The 26673-nt window shown below is 46.0% G+C and overlaps 1 protein-coding gene across 2 annotated transcripts in view; it reads left to right on the top strand.

Annotated features, from left to right (window-relative positions):
* slc12a1 (solute carrier family 12 member 1) overlaps positions 1-26673 on the top strand; it is a 145562-nt gene that overhangs the window by 114433 nt on the left and 4456 nt on the right. For both annotated transcript variants that reach the window (XM_068015329.1, XM_068015328.1), the window contains exons 21-22: positions 16811-16933; positions 17563-17674. In XM_068015329.1, coding sequence (XP_067871430.1) covers positions 16811-16933; positions 17563-17674 — 235 coding nt within the window. The remainder of the gene's footprint in view (positions 1-16810; positions 16934-17562; positions 17675-26673) is intronic.

The raw sequence follows: 26673 nt of genomic DNA, 5'->3' as shown, positions 1-26673 counted from the left end.
CCTTTAGTTTCCCAGGTTTCTTCTGAGGTGAGGCATTTCTTGGGGATTCTCCCTCTAGGAACTAGCTGGGCAAACCTTACAGCTCTACTTCAACACCTCATGAATTTGAATTTCTTCAGCCTGAGCATGGGCCTCATATCTGTATCCTGTGAAGTTTTGAAAATACAGACTATAATTTATTGTACAGACTTGACACCAATACAGGTGTAATATATGGTTCTGACTCGGGGCTGGATTTTTTGGGCCCCTGGTAGGCAGGGGTGCCCATAGAATCACAATGGGTGGTGGGGGCAGAAGGCCCATTGTCAAGCACATTTTTTCTCTTTTGCACCCTTCCCTGGGGGTGGGATAGGCTGATGCCAGCTTTCCTGCCCAGAGGCCAATTGAGGGGGCCAGTTAAGGGCCTTTTACCCACCCCAGCGCCAGGTTCTAAATAGTTGGGGGGCCCTTCCTCCATGGACAATCTGTGGCCCATGGAGGCCCCAGCGGGGAAACAATGAGCCTTCCAGGACCCCCTTCCCCTTGGACTTCCTTCCTCCACCCCTTTTCCCCCCCCCCCCCCCCCCCCCATCCCCACCACCTCGGGGCTTTCCGGACTGGCCACAGCGACCCCACCTTCCTTACCTGAGGTGCAGGGTTCCAGCACTGAGCCTGGGTCCAAGGCCTCTGCAGTACTGGGTGTGACCACCACTAGCAGTGGCGCTGCTGATCCTGCTGAGCTTCCGGCCCTGAGATTGCCCAGCAGCTCTTAGAGGCGGCATCCCCATCTTTAAAAGGACCTAGATCCTGGTGCCAGAAAGTTCGCCTCCGGGACGATGGAGGATTGCGGGGGGTTGGTGGTGGGAAGGTGCGAAGGCTGAGGTGTTCCCTCTGCCTTTTCAGCCTGGTGCCAGGAGCCCTGCTTCCACCACAAAATCCAGTCCACTGACTTGCAAAAGGCAAGTTAAACATTTCAATAACTATCTATGATCCATCACTTTTAAAAGTGCTTTTGCGTAAGTCGACAATGATTTGTCATATGTTTGGGAAGTTGAGAATCAATAACTTCCTATCAGTCAGCTTGAATACTTGTTCTACATGCACGCTTGCCTCACTAGCTGTGATGATTGTTGCTGCAGCTTCACTGTGCGTTGGCCTGAGCAGTGAATCAGAGGCATGATCCTGGGCTGCAGCTGGACGTAGAGAGGCGTAGGCGGCCTCAGCTGTGTAGCTGCAATGAGGGGCTGGTGCAGTCCTCTTGCAACACGAAACAAAAGAAACAGTATTTAATGTTGTGGAGGACATTGGCAAGTCATGCTGCAACTGTACAGAACTTTAGTTCGGCCACACTTAGAATATTGTGTGCAATTCTGGTCGCCACACTACCAGAAGGACGTGGAGGCTTTGGAGAGGGTACAGAAGAGGTTTACCAGGATGTTGCCTGGTCTGGGGGGCATTAGCTATGAGGAGAGGTTGGATAAACTCTGTTTTCACTGGAACGACGGAGATGGAGGGGCGACATGATAGAGGTTTACAAAGTTATGAGCGGCATGGACAGAGTGGATAGTCAGAAGTTTTTTCCTAGGGTGGAAGAGTCAGTTACTAGGGGACATAGGTTTAAGGTGCAAGGGGCAAAGTTTAGAGGGGAAGTGTGAGGGAAGTTCTTTACACAGAGGGTGGTGAGTGCCTGGAACTTGCTGCCGGGGGGAGGTGGTGGAAGCAGGTACGATAGTGATGTTTAAGAGGCATCTTGACAAATACATGAATAGGATGGGAATAGAGGGATACGGTCCCCAGAAGTGCAGAAGGTTGTAGTTTAGGCAGGCATCAAGATCGGCGCAGGCTTGGCGGGCCGAATGGCCTGTTTCTGTGCTGTGCTGTTCTTCTTTGTTTGTTTGACACTTGTGCAACCCTAACAGATCTATCATCTTTTCCAGACTGGAGGGATGCTTGATTAGTCAGCACTGGAAGGGAAATGGCATGTAAAATGAAACTTGCAGCTATATAAACAAATATCTCACCCTGGCTGAAGGCGGTAAAATTTTCTTGGAGGTCACTATTAAGTATTAAAAGGTCCTCCACCTTTTTCCTGGAGAGCTGCCTTCTCTGCTTTCAACCTCTTGAACTTAAGCTCTTGGCGCTGGGCTTGTTGTTCTGGGAAATGGGAGTGGGGTGGGACTGCCATAGATGCATGGGAGGGCTCTGCAGCCACCTCCAATTCTGTATGGAGGTGGGAAGTATGGGCTGTTCTCAGGGACAACTTCACTACCCCCTTCACCTTTCCCATCAGCCACTTGTCCATGATGGACTTCAGCTGCTTGACTCTGGCATCCTGTATTCGTGCAGACATCCTCTGGAAGAGAAATGAGATATTAAGAGGCTTTTCATAGCAATTGGCATTGGTGATGTGACCGGATTTACAAGTTCCATGCACTGTTTGCATTCAGGCCAGTGAAAATTTAAATTTCAACTAACGCAATGAAAATCACTGAGTAGATTGCTGGACAACATACCCTGCCCATATTAACATCATCCATTACCCTCTTTGTGCTCATGGATGAGAGGGGGGCATTATCGGCACTGTTGTCCATTTCCACTGCAGTGTCCACAACCTTAAGGATCTGGAATCTCGAGCCTGCATTCCATCTTATGCCAGATGTCTTCATGGGTCTCTGTAGGGAAAGAGCAACAGCAATTGACATGCCTTAGTACCCATCACACTTTTTTTTTTCTGTTTTCCTTCCTGGAGTCATAATCCACAGAGCCACGAGGACTTGCTTGAACCTATGGCACCTAGACCTTGGTCTCGGTGGTGGAACTCTGGCTCAAAATGTTTCACATCTTCTGCAATGCAGACTAGTCAGCAGATATCAGCAAGGAACTGGACATAAGCGAAGTTAGCAAACAAGATGGAATTAAATCTGTACTGATGCATAGATTGAAATAGTTAATTTAAATTAGTGACATTAGAAAATCGGCATTAAGAGAAACAGCTCTCTTTCCCCCCCCCCCCCCCCCCCGCCAACAAATTAAGTCCCATCTAGACGCACACTTTCCAAAAATTTCCAAAATATCTAAAGTTCCGATTTCAAATCTCTCACCCCAAGTAGCAATTTTAAAAAAACAATCAAGATCAGATTGTAAAATCTGTCCTCCATTTGCCAAAAATTATTAAATTAAGTTCAGCTGCCCTGTAATTTTAAACTCTCTCCCTCTCTCTCTCTCATTCTCAAAGCTTTTCAAATGTGCCTCCAAAATTTACCTGCAAGATGAACCAGTGAGCAAGGGAATAATGAATCGAAATGCCTGCGGAGGCTCAGTTTATACTGCTGCTGATTGACGTGAACAGTAGCCAATAAGCGAGCACTATTGCAGAAGTAGCTGGACAATCGGAATGTGAGTGGGATTTGCATTTCGCCCCATCCCTCCCTCTGCATGGAGTTTGCAAATGGCAGTTCCTTGGGTTGTGATTAGTTCTGAAAAGCCAGCCTTCCTTTCTGATCTGCATCTTTTGACATTTAAACAGACCATTGTGTGTTAGAGTGCATATGCTTCTAGCAGCAGAGGTGTGAATTGGCCTGAGATTTTTTTTTTATTTCCAAATTATACTTTATTCATAAAAGTCTGCAAAAATTACATTGCCAAACAGTTTCAAACAGCACCAAAAAATACAAACATTTCAAGGGAGATCAGTTTCCTTTTATACTATCATGAGTTTCTTCACAACCCTTCCCTTTCACTATTGTCATGCCAATTACAGTTTTACATTTACAGCAAATGAAAATATCAACTATACAGTTCGAGGGGTTTCCCATGGATCCAGCCCCTCAGTTCAGCTTGGTGGGGGTCCTTTCCCCATTGAGCCTTTGCTGCGGCTGCCCCAGGCTTTAGTGTGTCCGTCAGCACGTAGTCCTGGACCTTGGAATGTGCCAGTCTGCAACATTTGGTGGTGGACAACTCTTTGCGCTGGAAGACCAGCAAGTTTCGGGCAGACCAAAGGGCGTCTTTCACCGAATTGATAGTCCTCCAGCAGCAGTTGATGTTTGTCTCGGTGTGCGTCCCTGGGAACAGCCCGTAGAGCACAGACTCCTGTGTTACAGAGCTGCTTGGGATGAACCTTGACAAAAACCACTGCATCTCTTTCCACACCTGCTTTGCAAAGACACATTCCAGGAGGAGGTGGGCGACCATCTCTTCCCCACCACAGCCAACGCGGGGGCACTGTGCGGAGGGGGCGAGACTTCGGGTGTGCATGAAGGATCTGACGGGAAGGGCCCTTCTCACCACCAGCCAAGCTACGCCTTGGTGCTTGTTTGAAAGTTATGGTGATGAGGCATTCCGCCAAATGACTTTGACGGTCTGCTCGGGGAACCATCCGACAGGATCCACCGTTTCCTTTTCCCGTAGGGCCTTGAGGACATTCCGTGCAGACCACTGCCTGACGGACCGGTGGTCAAAGGTGTTTTCCCGCAGAAACTGCTCCACGAAGGATAGGTGGTACGGCATGGCCCAACTGCTTGGAGCGTTCCGTGGCAATGTGGCCAAGCCCATCCTTCGTAACACCGGGGACAGATAGATCCTCAGCACGTAGTGACACTTTGAGTTTGCGTACTGGAGGTCTACACACAGCTTGATGCAGCCGCACACGAAGGTGGTCATCAGGATGAGGGCCACGTTGGGTACATTTTTCCTGCCCTTGTCCAGAGATTTGAACATCGTGTCCCTCCAGACCCGGTCCATTTTAGATCCCCAGATGAAGCGGAAAATGGCTCGGGTGACTGCCACCGCGCAGGAGTGGGGTATGGGCCAGATCTGCGCCACGTACAGCAACAACGTGAGCGCCTCACACCTAATGACCAGGTTCTTACCCACAATGGAGAGAGATCGCTGCCCCCACATGCCCAACTTTTGTCGTACCTTGGCTACTCACTTCTCCCATGTTTTGGTGCACGCCCCGGCCCTTCCCAACCATATCCCCGGCACCTTCAGGTAATCTGACCTGACGGTGAAGGGGACAAAGGATCGGTCAGCCCAGTTCCCAAAGAACATGGCCTCGCTCTTGCCGTGGTTAACTTTGACTCCCGAGGCCAGTTCGAACTGGTCGCAGATGCTCATCAGTCTGCGCACGGACAGCGGATCCGAGCAGAAGACGGCGACGTCATCCATGTACATAGAGGTTTTAACCTGAGTGCCTCCGCTGCCTGGGATTGTCACCCCTCTTATGCTCGCATCCTTCCTAATAGACTCAGCAAAGGGTTCAATACAGCAAACAAACAAGACCGGGGAGAGAGGACAGCCCTGTCTGACTCCAGATTTGATCGGGAAACTTTCCGATTCCCACCCGTTGATTGAGACTGCGCTACTGATATTTGTGTGGAGCAGTTGGATCCAATTGCAGATTCCCTCCCCAAACCCCATTTTGGAAAGCACGTCCATCATGTAGGTGTGCGATATCCTGTCAAAAGCCTTCTCCTGGTCCAGGCTGATGAGGCAGGTGTCCACCCTCCTGTCCCGTACGTAGGCGATCGTATCCCTGAGTAGCGCGTGACTATCAGAGATCTTCCTGCTGGGTACAGTACAGGTCTGATCAGGGTGAATCACCAACTCCAGAGCAGATTTGACTCAACTGGCTATGACTTTGGACAGAATCTTGTAGTCAACATTAAGCAGTGAGATGGGCTGTCAATTTCTGATTTCTGCCCTCTCCCCCTTATGCTTGTAAATGAGGGTGATGATGCCTTTCCTCATGGATTCTGCCATGCTGCCGGCCAGGAGCATACTCTCTTATACTTCCAGCAGGTCCGGGCCGACCCAGTCCCACAGGGCCGAGTACAACTCGACTGGTAAGCCGTCGCTCCCGGGAGTTTTACTCGTCTCGAAGGCCTGAGATCTCTGTGATTAGTATATGGCAAAGAAATTTAGTCAGAACAGAGCATGCAGAAACTAGAGAGGCATGCTGGCTACAGCTCATGTCAAGGTGCTAGTTGCAGGTAATAAAACAATGAAAGCACCCAGGTCCTTTTGTACTGTCAACTGAGCAACAACAGTTCAGTCATCAAGACAGCATTTATGCAAGTCTGAATTGGTTTGAGAAGGAACACAGTACAATACACAATTTGAGCAGTCGTCGTCTTCTTTGGCCTCCTTGACTCGAGAGACAATGGGTAAGCACCTAGAGGTGGTCAGTGGTTTGTGAAGCAGCGCCTGGAGTGGTTATAAAGGCCAATTCTAGTGACAGACTCTTCCACAGGCGCTGCAGATAAAATTGGTTGTCGGGGCTGTTACACAGTTGGCTCTCTCCTTGCGCTTCTGTCTTTTTTCCTGCCAACTGCTAAGTCTCTTCGACTCGCCACTCTTTAGTCCTGCCTTTACGGCTGCCCGCCAGCTCTGGCGATCACTGGCAACTGACTCCCACGACTTGTGGTCAATGTCACAGAACTTCATGTCGCGTTTGCAGACATCTTTAAAGCGGAGACATGGACGGCCGGTGGATCTGATATCAGTGACGAGTTCGCTGTACAATATGTTCTTGGGGATCCTGCCATCTTCCATGCGGCTCACATGGCCAAGCCATCTCGAGCGACGCTGGCTCAGTAGGGTGTATATGCTGGGGATGTTGGCCGACTCAAGGACTTCTGCGTTGGAGATACGGTCCTGCCACCTGATGCCAAGGATTCTCTGGAGACAGCGAAGATGGAATTAATTGAGACGTTGCTCTTGGCTGACTAACGTTGTCCAGGCCTCATTGCTGTAGAGCAAGGCACTGAGGACACAGGCTTGAAACACTGACTTTTGTGTTCTGTGTCAGTGCGCCATTTTCCCACTTCCTCTTGGCCAATCGGGACATAGCAACAGATGCCTTCCCATGCGCTTGTTGATTTCTGCATCGAGAGACAGGTTACTGGTGATAGTTGAGCCTAGGTAGGTAAACTCTTGAACCACTTCCAGAGCATGGTTGCCGATATTGATGGATGGAGCATTTCTGACATCCTGTCCCATGATGTTCGTTTTCTTGAGGCTGATGGTTACCCCAAATTCGTTGCAGGGAGCCGCAATCCTGTCCGGGTCTCTGCAGGCACTCTTCTGTGTGGGATGTTAATGCAGCATTGTCAGCAAAGAGGAGTTCCCTGATGAGGACCTTCCGTACTTTGGTCTTCAGTCTAAGACTGGCAAGGTTGAACAACCTGCTATCTGATCTTGTGTGGAGGAAAATTCCTTCTTAAGACTTGAACACATGTGAGAGCAGCAGTGAGAAGAAGATCCCAAACAGTGTAGGTGCGAGAACACAGCCCTGTTTCACGCCACTCAGGATGGGAAAGGGGTCTGATGAGGCACCGCTATGCTAAATTGTGCCTTTCATATTGTCATGGAATGAGGTGATGATACTTGGTAGCTTTGGTGGACATTCGATCTTTACTAGTAGTCTGAAGAGACCACGTCTGTTGACAAGGTCAGAGGCTTTGGTGCGATCTATGAAAGCAACTTAGAGGGGCATCCGTTGTTCACGGCATTTCTTCTGTAGCTGGCGAAGGAGAACAGCATGTCAGTGGTGGATCTCTGTTTGAAAGCCGCACTGCCTCAGGGTAGACACGCTCAGCCAGCTTCTGGAGTCTGTTTAAAACGACTCGAGCAAAGACTTTCCCCACTATGCTGAGCAGGGAGATTCCACGGTAGTTGCAGTCACCCTTGTTCTTAGAGGGTGATGATATTGGCATCGTGCATGTCCTGTGGTACTGCTCCCTCATCCTAGCACAGGCAAAGCAGTTCATGGAGTGCTGAGTATAGCAGGTTTGGCACTCTTGATTGCTTCAGGGGTAATGCCGTCCTTTTCCAAGGGCTTTTTCACTGGCTAGAGAATCAATGGCATCACTGAGTTCCATGATAACTATTTGTGAAAAAGTACAGAGGGATTGCTGTGTACAAGCTTTATCGCCTTGAAACTGCAAGAAACAGGTTCTATGGATTAGAGCATGGCTACCTGACCCAAACCTGACGGGACCCAACGGGACATGTCAGGCTCTGGTCGGGTCTCTCTCCTGGGTCCAAAATTTGGGCTCTGGTTGGGTCGGACTGGACGTGGACAGATCAGGACAAACAGCAATCCGAGGTGAGAAAAGTCGGAGGGGGGGTGGAGGGGAAAGAAACAGCTCAAGTTGCAACATAAAGCACCAGAGTGAAATTAACCCAACCCCTTACACTTTGAAATCTATCAAGTCTGGGAGAAACTGACCAGCCCGGGGAAGATACCAGTTACTGCAGTAAGTATAGAAACATCAACTGAGCTCTTGCTTTAATCTATACTTGGCCCAAAGATATAAAATTATCTGGAAATAGGGAGATTAAACTTCCCAACCTGAGTTCTCTGCGGAGATTGTTTTTTGTTAATGACATCCGGAATTTGCAGTTCAGAAGCTTGTTTGTTACATTGCATGATTTCCTGAATGGATACTTTTTTATCCCGCGAGTGCTCGGGTCCCGGCGCCTTCGCCTGAATGAAATCAGTGTTTGTTTTTTTTAAACTTTATGATAATTGAACAAGGGTACATCAACAACTGGCACCTGTACTCGATCACTGGTCTAAAACCTGGCTACCCGACCAAACCCGAATGCGTGTCGGGGTCGGGTCGGACATTTAAAAAAACTAAAGGTCTCTGGTTCAGGTTGGCTGTTGTCGGGTTGGGCCCAGGTTGGGTTTTAATTTTATACCCGAGCCAGGCTTTCATATGAATGCATGGTATCCCTGAAATAGTTATTAACATTGATAATTTATTCAAATATCAATATTTTCATTGGACAACGCATATGAGCCTGAATCATGGAATTCATTTTTTTCCAGAAAGTAAAGCTTGCACCACCATGTCATTGGCTTTGCCTTTTGAACTCGTGAGAGTATTGAGAACTGACCGCAAAATCAGCTTGCTTTTTAATGTTAGCAAATATGCGTAGGTTGGTAGTGAGTAATTTAGCTTTTTTCCAAAGGATCCAATCACCTGGATTTTTTTTTTTTTGCAGGGAATTCCGGCTAGTTTGTTGATGTCATGTGGGCTGGAGCAGACCCAAAAATGTGGTGGGGTGAGATGAACGTCTTGGGAGCGCTTCACAAGTACTGCGTGCACTTGATTTATCAGACGTGAGAATGCTGCTGATTCTTGAAACATATTGCATGCATCCCAAACCACTTTACAATGATGTTGGAGATGCATGTGCACCCTGGAATAGCGAAACCCATGGCCACCTTGCACCTATCAACCAGTCTCAGCTATAGAATATTGGCGCGAAAGTTGCGGATCTACAATCCGGCCAATAATCATAAATCCCCAAACACAACTTCAAGCAGCTGCGCTGAAACCACTTCTAGACCTCCAAAGTTTACCATTTTAAAAAGCCATTTTTAAACCGTGCACTTCACATATATGAACATCTGTGGTAAATACCACTGGATTGAACTGTTTTTCTTTTTCCTTCTGGGCACTCTCATCCTTGCTTAGTGACTCTAAATCAGAAGCACCCCTGGTTCCCGATGGCCTCTCTGTTCCTTGTCCCAGCTTCTGACCGATTCTCTCTCCACCTGGTTCAAGCTGCTCCAAAACACAGACTGCTTTTTTTTTTGTGAGCAATCAAGTACAATACACAATTTGGGCAGTGATAACTGAAAATAAGTAATTTTATTTCATTTGTGAAAAAGCACAGAGGGATTGCTGTCTGCAAGCTTTATCGCCTTGAAACTGCAAGAAACATCTCACCCCACCACATGTTTGGGTCTGCTCGAGCCCACATGATATCCCCAACAAACTAGCCAGAATTCCCCGCAAAAAAATCCAGGTGGTTGGATACTTTGGGGGAAAAAAGCTAAATTACTCATTAGCAACCTACGCATATTTGCTAACATTAAAAAGCAAGCTGATTTTGCGGTCAGTTCTCAGTACTCTCTCGAGTTCAAAAGGCAGAGCCAATGATACGGTGGTGCAAGCTTTAGTTTCTGGAAAAAAAATAAATCCTATGATTCAGGCTCATATGCATTGTCCAATGAAAATATTGATTGAACAATAAATTATCAATGTTAATAACTATTTCGGAGGTACCATGCATTCATACACCAGACCAAAATGCATCTTCCTACATAATCTATCTCCATAGCAATATGGTACATCTGGGATGTGCCAGTTAGACATTAACACAAATTTAACTTCTAGCTTGAAAACATCCCTTTTGATTCTGGGTGCCCACATGAATAATTTTATACCTCTGGGGATATCTACAATTTCTGAAGACTTTCTGGCTCCATTTAAGAAGCTACGAGAAGGCCACCCATTTGTCACACTTCTAACTCTGACCTCTGTAAATAAACATGGAAAGACCTTTGAAGTGTAAATATCTTGGGTGGTCTGGCAACTTTTAAATTCCAGAGTTTCAATTCGCTTAAATTTACAAATTCAATTTCCCCAAAACTAAAAGTGACCTCTTAAAAATATTAATATAAACCATGAAACTTAGATGATCGTAACAGAGACTTTCTTTTTTCTTTTGGGCCTCCTTATCTCGAGAGACAATGGATACGCGCCTGGAGGTGGTCAGTGGTTTGTGAAGCAGTGCCTGGAGTGGCTATAAAGGCCAATTCTAGAGTGACAGGCTCTTCCACAGGTGCTGCAGAGAAATTTGTTTGTCGGGGCTGTTGCACAGTTGGTTCTCCCCTTGCGCATCTGTCTTTTTTCCTGCCAACTACTAAATCTCTTCGACTCGCCACATTTTAGCCCTGTCTTTATGGCTGCCCGCCAGCTAAAGTAATGGTGTCAGTGTGGCACAGGATAGACAATAGGTTTCAAAGGAGAAACAGATGTTTTCTTGTTTTAAGCCAATCAACTACTGCCAATCTAACGTATTCTGTGCTACCTTACCTCAGCCATTAGTCCTGTAAATGACTGACAGCTTTTGAGAGCTTTTTTGTTCTGTGTAAAGCTTTATCCTGTCCTTGGGACGTCCAAAACACTTCACGTATAATAAATGACTTTTGAAGTGCTTCAAGTATACACATGTATGGGCGCTTCGAATGGGTGGTGTGAGTGAGGGTTGAAGGAGAGTAATGGACTTGTAAGAACATTTGAATCCGTAAACCCAAAAACCTCCGTAAGCAATATTAATCATAGCATCGGACAAATCCTTAAACCCCTCACCTTATCAGGGAGCCATCGCAAAATTTACCAATCGCATCTAAAGAGGTACTAGATGGCTGAAGATGACTTTCTTGAACTACCTTGCATCAACTGGTCCAAATTATATTAAGGCCTGAAATTTTATCTGAATGTCAGAGTAAGAGTACACAAAGTACTTATGTAGATTGTTAACTGTCTCAATTAATGAGGTTACAAAGGCAATTCAAGTGTGCCACAATAACTCTGCAACAGCTAGACTACTTTAGAGAAGTTTATATTAATTCAGTGTTATTAACTGATGTAATATCTGAGGTTACAAAGGAAGTTGAAGTGAATTACAATAACTCAGCATCAGTAGGGTTGTACTTACTATAAATTGATCCTGTGCATAATCCGAGGTTGACACATTCGGGGAAGCGGTGGCATACTGGTATTGTCACTGGACTAGTAATTAAGAGACCCAGGTATTGCTCTGGGGACATGGGTTCGAATCCCACCACAGCAGAAGGTGGAATTTGAATTCAATTAATAAATCTGGAATTAAAAGCTAATGATGGCCATGAAACCATTGTCGATTGTTGTAAAAACCCATCTGGTTCACTAATGTCCTTTTAGGGAAGGAAATCTGCTGTCCTTACCTGGTCTGGCCTACATGTGACTCCAGATGCATAGCAATGTGGTTGACTCTTACATACCCTTGAAATGGCCTAGCAAGCCACTCAGTTCGAGGGCAATTAGGGATAGGCAATAAATGCTGGCCTGGCCTGTGACTCCTACATCCCATGAATGAATTAAAAAAAAAAACATTCAGTAAGGTTAGTTCAGACTAGATCCCATGTTAACAGTTTTGAATAGCACCTCTATTAAATTTACTAAAGTCTAGTTCAGTTTATTTCTGATAAGCTCACAGCTTTATCAATGACTTCAGGATCTGAGACAACATAGTCTATCTGAGTGAGTCAGTGCAGTAAAGTTAGAATCATAGAAAGTTTACAGCTCAGAAGGAGGCCATTTGGCCCATGTCTGCGCCAGCCAAAAAACGAGCCACCCAGCCTAATCCCACTTCCCAGCATTTGGTCCCTAGCCTTGCAGGTTACGGCACTTGAGGTGCATATCCAGATGCCTTCTAAATGAGTTGAGGGTTCCTGCCTGTACTACCCTTACAGGCATTGAGTTCCAGACCCCTACCACCTTCTGGGTGAAAAATTTCTCCTCATCCTCTTTCTGCCAGTCACTTTAAATCTATGCCCCTTAGTCACTGACCTCTCTGCTAAGGTAAATAGGCCCTTCCCATCCACTCTATCCAGGCTCCTCACAATTTTGTACATCTCAATCAAATCTCCCCTCAAAAAAAGTTGCCTTGCCTCCCTCTATGCTTTCTTGGATATCAGCAAGATAAATCTGCTTATGGTCATATTAATCCTTTCTCCTTCTGATGTTGCTTTCTCAGTCTAGCTCACCTTGCTACTCTTCTCAGAAACTTAAGTATTATAGACAAGTGCTGAATCATTTACCCATTTCCAACCATTAGAGTGCTTAAGATGTAGAGTGTGAGTAGATGATACTGGTCTTGCTTCTGAAGGCTATCCCCTTGAATACTGAGCAGGAGAGGTATCATTTTGCCTAGTCAGTTACCATCTCTGCACCCAAGATGAGCTTTTGGACAGCCAATTTGGGGCCATAGCAGCAAAGTACCACATTAAATGTGCCAACCCTGCATTAAGGTTGAAAAAAAAAACTTTATTTTCTTTTAACCAAAAGGCATAACATATTTTTCTTTCCATATTGAGGCTGCTGAAAGCTTTTAATAAGAAAAGTTCTGTTCTTGAGGTATTATACTGGAATGTATGTGTACTGTCTGCTACCACCATTTCCAGACATGAGCGTCCTTCAACTTTAGCTTCTACTGCTGTTTTTTTGTATATTCTTTCATGGGTTGTGGGTGTTGCTGGCTAGGCCAGCATTTATTGCCCATCCCTAATTACCTTTTGAGAAGGTGGTGGTGAGCTGTTTTCTTGAACTGCTGCAGTCCATGTGGTGCAGGTACACCCACAGTGCTATTAGGAAGAGTGCTCCAGGATTTTGATGCAGCAACAGTGAAGGAACGGCGATATAGTTCCAAGTCAGGATGGTGTGTGGTGTGGAGGGGAACTTGCAGATGGTGGTGTTCCCATGCATCTGCTGCCCTTGTCCTTCTAGGTGGTAGAGGTCATGGGTTTGGAAAGTGCTGCTGAAGGAGCCTTGGTGAGTTGCTAAGATAATGAAGGTTTAAGATGTAGTCCTCTTTTTGATCTATGATAAAATTACAAGACGTGCTCCTTGCATAGCTGTAGTCTTCCCCTTTTAATTTAGTGGACATGAGGCATAATAATATTTACCCTTTCTGTCTTTTTTTCTGTCATTCGTGTTTCTGTTTGTTAGCTTGTTTAGGAGATTTATTTTCAGGAATCTTAAAACTCTCTGCCTGCCTGTCATTCAGCTAAGTTGGGTAGATAGTAATTACCTGCGTTTTAGCTGAAGCCTTTGGGTTTTGCTTCTGACTCCGTCTGATGTGAAAGGGAAAACCTGACTGCAGCGCAGTGGTTACCACCGCACCCTCACAGCTCCAGCGATCCGGGTTTGGTTCTGGGTACTGCCTGTGGGGAGTTTGCAAGTTCTCCGAGTCTGCGTGGGTTTCCGCCGGGTGCTCCGGTTTCCTCCCACTGCCAAAGACTTGCAGGTTGATAGGTAAATTGGCCATTGGAAATTGCCCCTAGTGTAGGTAGGTTGTAGGAGAATGGTGGGGATGTGGTAGAGAATATGGGGTTAATGTAGGATTAGAATAAATTTTCTTCTGCCTGCTGCTTTCACATGCGTTCAAGTCCTCTGAAGAAGGAATTTTCCTCCACACAAGATCATGGGGCAGGTTGTTCAATCTTGCCTGTCGAAGAGCGAAGTCCAAAGTACGGAAAGTCCTCATCAGGGAACTCCTCTTTGCTGACGCTGCTTTAACATCTCACACTGAAGAGTGCCTGCAGAGTCTCATCGACAGGTTTGTGGCTGCCTGCAATGAATTTGGCCTAACCATCAGCCTCAAGAAAACTAACATCATGGGGCAGGACGTCAGAAATGCTCCATCCATCAATATTGGCGACCACGCTCTGGAAGTGGTTCAAGAGTTCACCTACCTAGGCTCAACTATCACCAGTAACCTGTCTCTAGATGCAGAAATCAACAAGCGCATGGGAAAGGCTTCCACTGCTATGTCCAGACTGGCCAAGAGAGTGTGGGAAAATGGCGTACTGACACGGAACACAAAAGTCAGTGTATCAAGCCTGTGTCCTCAGTACCTTGCCAACGTATGTCAGCCAAGAGCGACGTCTCAATTCATTCCATCTTCGCTGCCTCCGGAGAATACTTGGCATCAGGTGGCAGGACCGTATCTCCAACACAGAAGTCCTCGAGGCGGCCAACATCCCCAGCTTGTACGCACTACTGAGTCAGCGGCGCTTGAGATGGCTTGGCCATGTGAGCCGCATGGAAGATGGCAGGATCCCCAAAGACGCATTGTACAGCGAGCTCGCCACTGGTATCAGACCCATCGGCCGTCCATGTCTCCGCATTAAAAACGTCTGCAAGCGCGACATGAAGTCCTGTGACATTGATCACAAGTCGTGGGAGTCAGTTGCCAGCGTTCGCCAGAGCTGGCGGGCAGTCATAAAGGCGGGGCTAAAGTGTGGCGAGTCGAAGAGACTTAGCAGTTGGCAGGAAAAAAGACAGAGGCGCAAGGGGAGAGCCAACTGTGTAACAGCCCCGACAAACAAATTTTTCTGCAGCACCTGTGGAAGAGCCTGTCACTCTAGAATTGGCCTTTATAGCCACTCCAGGCGCTGCTCCACACAGCACTGACCACCTCCAGGCGCTTACCCGTTGTCTCTCAAGATAAGGAGGCCAAAGAAGTAGAAGAATAAATGGGTGGTTGTTGATCGGCACAGACTCAGTGGGCTGAAGGGCCTGTTTCAGTGCTGTATCTCTAAATAAATAAAAAACATTCTGGCCTTGTGCTAACCACACTCCCCACAACATTTTTAACTTTTGTCGTAATGTTAGTTACTTTTCTTGTTGCTAACCTTCACTTGGGGAAAATAAACAATAAGGGCTTCTAAAATGGGGTTAGCAGCCTTGGTGCTCAGTTAATGCCAATGCTCTAGCCAGTGCTGTTTTGAAAGGGGCCTGCCCCTGGGTGGCAGGGCATCCTTGGAAACCGGCAATTGGCCTCTTTCCCATGCAAATGGGAGCCCTAATGATGTATTTAGATTGCAACGTTAAGTGACAGGTGGCCAATGCGTTTGCCATGCACACTCTGTCCACGTGTACTGGTAATGGGATCAGAAAATGATCGAACGTTTTTAACTTTTTTTTTGTGGAGTCAGAAGGAGCATGATATTTCAGCTGTATCAGGAACCCATTTGGTTTCGCAGATCACCTGTTAAAGAAGTCAGGGCTTCAAAATCACAGCTGCCTTGTTATGGCCAGTTGGTCTCCCCTGGCAGCAGACCAAAACTCAATTGAGACATTTTTTTAGTAGTGCTTTTTCAGTTTCATCTGAGTTTTTGACTTTATTATAAATCTCCTGATCCCTTGCATCACCAAGGAGTGCCTTCAAAATCAAGATTCATGAAAGTATCCCTGCACTTTTATGTTGCAAACAATTGATGTGTTCTGTTGAAGCATGACACCAGTGCACTGTTAACTTTGCTTCAGCTTTTTGGCTTGGATCCAGAGTTTCCCAACATCACAAAACTATAGAGAAGCTAGAAATATTTAGTTTTGAAGCAAGGTGAATGTAGAGGACTTTGTAAAAAAATATATAAAATAAATATGGTATAGAAAACAGATGCATATCACTACAAGGTTAATGGCAACGGTAGGCAAGAGGTCAAGTGCACATTTTGGGGTTGATAGGAAGAATATCTTCACACAAAGAGTAATCAACACTTGGAATATGTTAGGAATAGTAATAAAGCTGAAAGCCTCGGGTGTCATTCAAGGGCCTGCCATTTGATGAGAGGGGAAGGATAGGTTCTTTCAAGGTGGATGTGCCAAGATTGGCTAAGTGGCCTTTCTCTTCTGCATTTATCCAGGCATTCATTCAGGATGAGATCAACTGGAGTTTGATCCTGTCCATAAGACTCTCAAAATCCCTAAGGAAAGGCTAGCATTCCAACATTGGGAGGGGGGGTTGGTGTCATGACGACTGCTTGACTGTCCTCAATGGTATGGATTTTCAATCAACACTTATTTAACACTATTGTCTGAGGTTGGAAGAGTGAATTTTGTGTAAGTTGGCACATCTATTCTTGTAGTTGGAGTCTTGTTCACCACTCAAATCCTGAATTAAGAAACTAGATTTATTTACTGAAATTAAGCAAGTAGGACATGTACAGAGCACCACAATCCTTTGCACAATGACAGCCCTAATATACAAATGACCCTTTGAGATCTGGGATGGTGTTGTGATGGAGACAGGTGGGTGGGCAGAAGTCCTACCCTAGTACACCTGATGGCACTTCATGCTTGAAGCATCATACAGACTGTGTTGCAGTCTGTCAGTCGTTTAGGTTATTGAATTTTTACACTGTTCCTTGGCAACTATTTTGTCTGCACAAATACAATTACCTCTTTTTTTTTTTTATGTTCAGACTTTAAAATCAGTGCTGGTCATGCTGCAGATTTCAATCAACGTCTACTGGAAGCTAGTACCCAGTTCCAAAAGAATCAGGAGAAAGGCACAATAGATGTGTGGTGGCTGTTTGATGATGGAGGTATGAAGCATATTATTTTCCAAAAAAAATCTAATTTTAATTCATGTGAAAGTAATTTTTTTTACATTTTAAAGGTATTCATTAAGTTTGAAAAATGTATATATTTTTAAAAAAGGTTTGCATGACCTAAATAATTCAGTTACAACCAGAAAATACCTTCATAGTCTCTGTTATAATGTAGGAAAGGTGGGCAGCCAATTTGCAAACAGCAAGCTTCCACAAACAGGAATGAAATAAATGACCAAATCATCTGGTGGTTAAGGGAGAAATATTGGCCTGGATACTGGAAGAATTTTTCTGCTGCTCTTCAACTTGTGCCACGGGATCTTTTCCATCTACCCGAGAGGGCAGATGGGGCCTTGGTCAATGTCTCATCCAAAAGATGGCATCTATGACCATGCAACACAAGCTGAGTTTTGCACTAAAGTGCCAACCTAGATTATGTGCTCAGGTCTCTGGAGTGGAACACCTGTTGGACCCCAGGTGTAATTCTAATATTACCAGAGAAATCTAAAAGGTTTTCAAGGTTTGTTTATGAAAAGAACTTGTTGTATTAAATGAATAATGTTGCAATCAATCTCAATTTATCACTTAAATAGGTATTAATCCCAATATCATTACTTTAATAGGTTTGACTATTCTCATTCCTTATTTGTTAACTACACGAAAAAAATGGTGTGGCTGTAAATTGCGCATCTTTATTGGTGGGAAGTTGGACAGTATTGATGAGGAAAAACGAGCGTAAGTTTTGTTTGAAACTATGATCCCTTGCACATTTTAAATCATTTGGATATTATTAACTGTTGATTTGTTTGCACTCTCACTGCTTGTCAGCAGAATTTGCAAAGTAAATCTTTATGTGGTGAATGTTAACGAATACTGTTAAGTGCTAATCACAAAGCTTTACCTGAAATGTTTGAAAGTATTTTCAAAACAAAATTGTTTTCTTTGGGAAAGGAACAGGCAGAAATTCATCACTAAAACCACTGAACTCCTGCTGCAACAAGTGTACCAGAGTCCTTCATGATGATGTGCACATCCAAATATTTTCTTGTATACTCGTGTATATTTATATAGATGCACTTGGGTGTGCACGTTGGCACTAAAGGGACTCTTTAGGATTTCTCTGACACGTCAAATTTGAAGTAACAGTCATATAGTGCAGAAGAAAGCCATTCTGCCCATCATGCCTGTGCCAGCTCTTTGAAAGAACTATCCAATTAGTCCCACTCTGCTCTTGCCCCATTGCCTTGAATTTTTTCCCATCTCAAAGAACAAAGTGACTCCTGACAACGCAACAGCCCGTCGACGTCATCTGATTTAATCCTGAGAGCTCCAAGCTGTGCACGTGCACAAACGGTCTCCTGCACGCAGTGAGATTAGGACTAATTGACGCATGCATGGAAAGACGCCATCAGGTACTCGCTCCCCCCTCTCAACTACACTCTCCCGCCCCACTGGCTGCTCTCCCCCCCCCCCCCCCCCCCTTGATGCTTTCTTTCCACCGGCCGCTCCCCCACCCCCCCACCCCCCCCCATGTTGCAGCCGTTGGCTTGTCGCTCCTCCCGCGTCCCACCACCCCACCCCAGCCCTGCTCTGTGGCCACTTGCTCCCTGCTCCTTGCTCCCCCCCGCACAGCTGCTCTGCAGCCACTCGCTCCCCCTTCCAGTCGCTAACTTTAGGCTGCACCGCGTTCCCTCCTCTCGCCCACCTGCTCCTATGTTGCCCCTTGTGGCCTGCCTTGCTGCTTCGGGCGGCGCAGTGAGAAATGATTGAATGTGGGAGCAAGTGGCCGAGAGAAAGGAAGTGGTGCGGCCTGGAGCTAGCGTCTGGAGGAGGGGTGGGGGGAAGCTAGGAGCGGGCAACAATCAGCTGAGGGGAGGAGACGGGGGGGGGGGGGGTGGGGGGAGCAGTGGCGCGGTCTGGAGCGAGTGGCTGAAGCAAGTGTGAATGCGTGGATTGGAAGATTGTGGAATGGTTAGGCAGAAATTCAGTTATTGCCTCTTTCAACTTCACAGTGTAAATGTTGACTTTATCAACCATGGAAAGTTGCTTTACATTCCAGATTTCAATGGCAGTATCATACCAGAGTTCTGTCTTGTTTTTCTGTGATAAATTGAGGAGTGCCATCTTTAGTCCTGGCAGCTGCCTGAATTTTGCAGACAGTGATGTTTCAGTGGAAGAGGTTGCATTTGTGCATGTGTTAATACTGTGCCACCTAGTGGTTGCATTCAGCAAATGCAACCTTCAAGGAAATATACAACTCCATTTAAAAATTACTGTTGAATCTGCTGCCACCACCCGTTTCAGGCTCTGTATACCAGATATTCATAACCTGCTGTGTTTCTTTAAAACAAAACTCTATCACCTCTGATACTTCTACCAATTACCTTAAAATTGTGCCTCTGGTTTATCGATCCTTCTGCCAGTTGGAACTGGTTCTCCTTATTGGCTCTAAAACCCTTCATAATTTGGAACATTTCTGTTAAATCTCCCCTATAACCTTCTCTGTCCTGAGGAGAAGAATCCCAGCTTCTCTAGTCTCTTTACACAACTAAACGTCACCTCTGATCCTCCACTGTCTAATTTGTCACACAATATTTGTCTGACATCCAGTCCTAGATGAGTAGAAATTTCCTCCCAACTAAATACTGGGAAGACCAAAGCCATTTGGGGGAATTTTATGCAGTCCGGCACAGCGTATTTGGTGGCATGCGGGGCGATATAATTTGGTGGGGGCTATTTTTTCAGATTCCTGACGGTGGGATATTTTAGAAGAATTAAGTCGGCGGGTTTGCGGTGTTCCAGGGTTCCTCCAGCACAGTGGTGGATTGCAGCTTTGCGTTCATTTGCATGCAATGAATACTCATTACCCTAGTTGCATAGTTAGGATTTAGTTCTACCTGCCAGATTAACTGAACAGTGAGCGATATTCATATGCCACCCAGTTCATGAATGTTTCAACCTGGTGTGTGACAGTCATATTTGTACAGTTGAGTCTCAAGTCCGTGCTTTTCCCTCTTTTTACTCAGCCACTAAACTAAGGCCAGCATTGGAATGGATGTTTGCCTCCAGGCTCGGCACCAGCTTGGGTGAATCATCTCGGGATAGCGGTGACCGCTTGGATAGGGGCTACGTGGAGGAGCACGGGAGGGTAGTCTGGGAGGACAGGGTGGGGTCTCCAGTTTATGGAGCAGGGGAGGGTAGTCGGGGAGGAGAAGTTAGGGTCTCGGATGCATGGAGGAGGGGAGGGGGGAGGATAGGGTGGGACTTCTGGGTGCACGAGGGAGCAGAGCAGCGTCCAGGGTATGTCGTGGTGGATTTTGATGAGGCTGGCTGTGTGTGGTTGCAGAGGGTGGTGAGTTCATATGTTCCCGTCAGAGGATTGCTGTACTCATCGGAGTCCTGTGTGTCCACATCAGGGTACTGGCTGGCAGAAGGTACAGTCACAGGGGGCAAATGTATATGGTAGGGAGAGAAGGTCAAGACTTAAGGTTGGGTGTTCAAGTCATCATAGGGAGGGGATTGGGAATCTGTAACTCTATCAAGGTGAATTCTTGGAGGTTCAAGGGTGAGAGTAGGCAGTTGGATGGTGACAGGAGTAGAGATGGGGGAAGGAATGGCATGTGCAGGAGTAGGCCATTCAGCCCATCAAGCCTGCTTTGCCATTCAGTGCAATCATGGCTGATCATCCACTTCATTGCCTTTTTCCCACACTATCCCCATATCATTTAATGTTATTGGTATTTAGAAATCTTTAAATCTCTGTTTTAAACATAATCAATGAGCTTCCACAGTCCTCTGGGATAGAGAATTCCAAAGATTCACAACCCTCTGAGTAAAGAAATTTTTCATCGCAGTCCTAAGTGGCTTCCCCCTTATTATGAAATTGTGTGCCCTGGTTCTACACTCCCCAACCAGGAGAAATATCTTAGCTGCATCTACCCTATCAATCCCTTTATGTATTTTGTGGGTTTCGAAAGTCTAGAAAATACAGGTCCAGTTTCTCCAATCTCTCTTCATAGGACAGTCACGCCATCCCGGGAACAAGTCTGGTGAACCTTGGTTGCACTCCCTGTATGGCAGGAGGCCAAAAGTGTACACTGTACTCCAGGTGTGGTCTATAAATTGATGAGCTGGTCCATGGTAATGGGGAGGGGCGAAGATTAAGTTGGGTGGGTGATGGGTGCGGGCTGGAAGGTGGTAGGAGGTTGGAAGGTGGGCAAACTTGCCTGATATTGCACACGCAACATTTTCTGGAAGAAGAATGCGAACCACGTGTGCAGTCAAGGAATGCAAGTCGATTGGGAGGAGGCAAATGATGGGATCTCCTGCTACATGCAAATATAAGGCACATAACAGCAATCTGATCATGATTTTCAAGGTTCTGCTGGATGGCAGAAGGAGGATAGTTTTCCAACACTCTTTTCTCATCTCAACCATTGAAAAGCTGCAAAGACATGAGTCTCATACACGCACTTTGTCCTCAAATACGTGAAGAATTGCAGAGGGAGATGCTGAGGAGGGATCTTGGCGATCAACGGATGATGCCTCACCATGAGCAGCAGGCAGCACGAGGGTGAGGCTGCTCAGAATGAAGCCATCCAGGAAAGGCATTATCCAAGACTGGTGCTGGCATATCATTGCATCCTCAGGACAAGGACACATTACCTTCAGGTGTCTGAGAAGCAATGTCAGAGAAGCATAAGGATGTGACTTGAAATGTGTATGATCCTTCAGCATTACCTGCAGCAGCTTGTTTTCGTTGGTAACTCCATGCCACTTGCCCTCAAGGTTACTATTGCACTCAATTTCTTTGCTACCAGGGATCAACAGACAACATATGTGGTATCTCGCAGTCTGTGACCCACAGGTGCATCAAAGTGGTAACCAATGCCCTTTTTCGACATGCCAATGATTTCATCTACTTATCTGTAGATGAGGGCAGTCAGGCAGCAAGATCTGTAGCCTTTGGTGCCATCGCTGACTTCCCTGGAATGCAAGGGCTGATCAGCTGTACTTGTGGCCACTAGAGCTCCCTGGGACCAGCCTGCTGTTTTTGTTGATCACAAAGGCTTCCGCTCTTTAAACATGCAACTGGTTTGTGACCACAGGAGAAGAATCATGCATGTTTGCGCACGTTTCCCAGGGAGCTGTCTTGACTCCTACATTTTGAGGAATTCCCAGTCGCTAGTGGTTTTCAAGGAACCAGCCGAAGTGGACAGATGGATCCTGGGTGACTAGGGTTACCTGCTTTTGTACATGGTTGACAACACCAATACATCATCCCCAAACTCTGCTGAGGAGAGGTACAAGGTCATTCACACATCTGCCAGAGCCATCATTGAGCACATCATTGGCATGCTGAAAATGCGATTCCATTCTTTGACCAATCTAGAGGGCTGTTCAGTGTACACCACAGAGGTTGTCATGAATAATCGTTGTCTGCTGTGCCTTGCACAATCTTACAATTAGACGCGGCAACATTCTGCGGGCAAGGAACAGAAGGAACACCAGTCCTCCTCAGATGAGGATGACTGAAGAGGAGGAGGACAACAAGGCAACAATGCTGTCATCGATATGTGGGCCATGGAGAGACATGCAAGGGGCATTAGGGAGAAATGCATTTATGCACGTTTCAGCCAACTACAAGGCACATCAAGGAATGTTTCCCCACAGAAATTCCCTTTTGCATGAGGTCTTATTCATCCCTGCAATCTTAACGAGGTGTGGCTGCACTTTCATGTGATTAGCATTTGAAATCATCCCTGGGCTACAATGAACGCGACTATATACCACTGCAGGCAGCATTGTTATGACCGTAGAAAACAAAAGTCAAGCATGACAGTGTTGGAAAAAGTTATTAATCAGTAGGAAAGCAGCCATCGTTGAAGATTGAAAGCTAAGATTCCAATCAGATATGAACACTGGACATTTCCTGAGATGTTTTGCAAGCATCATTGCATTCCTGCCATAGGCCTCCAAAAAAACTTCTTTGTATCCATCTGTAACCAAACAAAACATTAGAGTGGATCAAATTTTGCAAGGAACAAAAATGTTTTAATACATATTTGCATTCATTTACATTTCTATGACAGCTTTAACACCTTTGTACTCAAAACAGTTTCAGTTTTCCTGCCACTATGTCTAGCTGCTGCCCCAACATTAGCAGCTGAGGTGCAGGCAGTCTGCTTGGTGCACTGCCCCATTGCTGTGGATGACTGTGGCAGGTGTCCTTTGGAGGAACAGGCTCTTGATGGCTCCATCCTGCTGGAGGCGTGCAGCCATAGTGCTTGAGTAACCCCCATGTGCTCCCCTCCATGAGATAATGAGGTCAATATCGTGGGGGTGGGGGGGAATCAAAACGCCGCTTTTCCTGGGGGTGTCCTGAGAAGAAGGCCCTAGGGCAGCTGACACTTCCTCCTCTTCCATCTGTGTGCACAATGGTACTTGCCTGTCTCCTTGAGCAGAAGGAGCACCTGGAGTGGGGGTCCAGGTTCCTCATTCCCCTCTTGCTTAGACTCTGCTGCATGGAACACAAGGCAACAGCGATGGAATGCAGGTCAGGTTGCAAATGGCTCAAGTGGTCAACGAGACTCACCACTGAGCTCGCCAGACTCTCTGCTGAGGAAGCCATGTGCTCAAATGCCTGGGATGTGGCAGACGTCATGGCTTGCATGGACTCCTCTATGGTGCATGCTAAGCCACACACGACCTCTGGCATCTCCGACATATTTTCCACATCATTTTGCTGCACATCCAGCAGACCTCATAGAGGATTATCATGAGCATGGGGCTAAGCAGGGGCCTGGTCCCCAGCAGTCCTTCGATTGCCAGGGGACATGGCTGGTACGCTCCCTCAGCACACCAGCTTGTGACCCAGATTCTAATCTTGCATCTACACAGTTCGTGGGGGGGTTTATCTGTGCTAGCGGAGGCAGAAGAAGAGGCAGGTGACAGTGCACCATCTGAGGTCTTGGCTTCTTCTTGCTCCCCAGAGGAGGATTGTTGGGCCACCTGGCGTTCCGCTACTCTAGTATGGCCACCTATGTGTGCTTCACATGAGTTCACAAAATTTTCTTCAGTTTCCACATATGGTTGCAAGAGCAGAGATGACACTTCATCCTGTCTTTCCATCTCCGATCACCCTGCCTCCCTCCTCTCTCACAATCTGAGGCCTCGTCCTCAGCCGTGGCCAGTAGCCTGATGTCAGGGACTCCTCCCGTCTTAGCATGCTTGCCAAACCATTAATATCTTCCTGGAGTCTACGGCTATCCTCTTCACTATCAACTACACGGCCAATTTTTGTTTTTGTAAATGGAAAGTGGTATCCAATGGTGTTCAACAGGGTTCAGTGTTGGGTCTCTTGCTGTTTGTGGTGTATATTAATGATTTGGACTTAAATGTGGGCGGCGTGATTGGGAAATTTGCAGATGACACAAAAATTGGCTGTGTAGTTGATAGCTATCCTCTTCACTAGAGTCTCCTGAATGATATCAATGGTTTGGTTCAGTGAGCGGAAAAGTGCCAAATGGAATTCAATCTGGAGAAGTGTAAGGTAATGCATTTTGGGAGGGCAAACAAAGCAAGGGAATACACAATAAACGGGGGAATATTGAGAGGGGTAGAAGTGAGAGACCTTGGAGTGAATGTCCACAGGTCCCTGAAGATGGCAGGACAGGTAGATAAAGTGAAGACATATGGTATGCTTTCCTTTATTGGCCGAGGTACAGAATACAAAAGCAGGGATGTAATGCTGGAACTGTATAAAACGCTGGTTAGGCCACAGCTGGAGTATTGCGTACAGTTCTGGTCACATTACAGAAAGGACATAACTGCTCGGGAGAGAGTACAGAGTTTTTAGGAGGAGGTTCCAAAGAGCAGGGTTAAGGCATCAAAGGCTCTTCCAGCAAAAGTGGAGCAGAGCAAGGGGAGAATGCATGGGAGGCTAGAGTCAGAGGACAGGAGGGTACTTCAGCCTGGAAAAAGTTGTTGAAAAAAGATGGAGCAAAGCCCTGAAGGATTTTAAATTTGATCCACTGTAGGTCATTGGGGCTGATGGAAAAGTGGGACTCAGTACAGGTGGGCAGAATTTTGTCTGAGGTGAAGGTAAGAGTTTGGAGGCAATGAGCAAACTGGAGTGCTCAAGTCTAGATGTAATGCAAATATGAATAATGTTTGACCATAGTGGGATTAAAGTACTGATCAAGGTGGCAATGTTGCACAGTTTGAAGTAAGCGTTATAGATAGTGGATAGAATATGGGGTTTGAAGCTTAACTCTGGGTTAAATAGAATGCTGAGGTTGCATGCAGTCTTCTTCCTGAATAAGCCACAATGGGGTGATCACAATGGATAGCAAGGATAGCGTTTTTAGCAGGAATCAAAAACAATGATTTTGGTCTTAAGTACAGTTGTAGAAAATCTGGCCTATCCATGATTTAAGTGACAGGCAGTCTGGCTGCATGGAGGTAGTTCTAAGGTCAAAGGAATTGTGGTGTAGAGGTACAGCTGGGCAACCATATGGAAGCTGACGTGTTTAAGGATGAATTGAAGGGAGCCAAGAATGGTTCTCTGGGAACTATAGAAGTAATTGTTTAAGAGTTGGAGGAGAAGCCAAAGCTGGAAACATGCTTACTGCATTGTAGGAGTGGACGCATGCAAGGCAATCCTGTTGAGATGAACCATTGGGAAGACTGAATCTGACCATGTCAGATGCTGCAGAGAAGTCAAGGAGGGATGAAATATCTGGGTTGTAGTGACAGCAGATATCATTAGTGACTTCAAGCATTGTGGTCTTGATGCTCTAGGCAAACTGAAGGGATTCAAACAGGGAGTCAATAGGTGAGAACCCATCTGGCAGGCAACATGTTCAAGACGGACAAGAGGAGTTTAGACACTGGGCAGCAGCAGAGGGAATGGAAAGGTTAAAGGTTGGCTTTTTTATCTTTGAAAAGCCAAGGGATAGTGCCTGGATAGAGAGATGATTAACACTATCAGGGTATGGGGCAGGAAAGGTAGTTGAATGAGGAGGGGACCAAGAGAAATAGGAGAGCTGAATTTGAAGGTGGGAGATGCAGAAGAAGTTGCATAATGATTGAAGGACAAATGTTAGGATAAATGAAGGACTGGGAAGTGTTTGGCACTGGGGGTGTAGGAAGGTTTCAGAGGAAGTTGTGTGGATTATGTCAACCTTTGAGACAAAAATGTATGAACTCCTAGGTTTTTGGCCATGAAGTAAGTGATAAGTGAGGGAATAGAATTTGAAGAAGCAATTTGTTACTGTTCAAAGATGAATAGTTGTGCTGCTCAACGCACACATGCTTGGCCATTCCTTAACATATTTGCCTTGGTATGAAACAGAGCACTTGATAAGCATATATAGTGCTTATTATCCATCAGTTCCTTAGTGGATGAGGGACTTTTGGCAGATTGACCAATATCAGGTTGGGATTTAGATGTGTAATCCAGGAATGTGGCATGGCTCTGGTGATGCACTCTGTCATGTATTTGCCAGCTTCCAGGGTAGGTAATCAGAAAATGATCTTTATATCAACAAAGTGAGATAACGGTTATATTTTCACCACTTGCAAGTACAGCAAAATTCATGTGATTTATCTGCTATAAATAAGCACCCCTGTGCTAATTTACAAATCCGAACTTGTATGTTAATGCTCATTGATATTCTTTCTTGAATATGACAATTTCCAAAGTTCCTCAATTCACAACTCAGCTACCTCGG

Source organism: Heterodontus francisci, chromosome 35 (genome assembly GCF_036365525.1).
Source record: "Heterodontus francisci isolate sHetFra1 chromosome 35, sHetFra1.hap1, whole genome shotgun sequence".
NCBI lineage: Eukaryota > Metazoa > Chordata > Chondrichthyes > Heterodontiformes > Heterodontidae > Heterodontus > Heterodontus francisci.
This window is presented reverse-complemented; position numbering and strand designations above follow the sequence as displayed.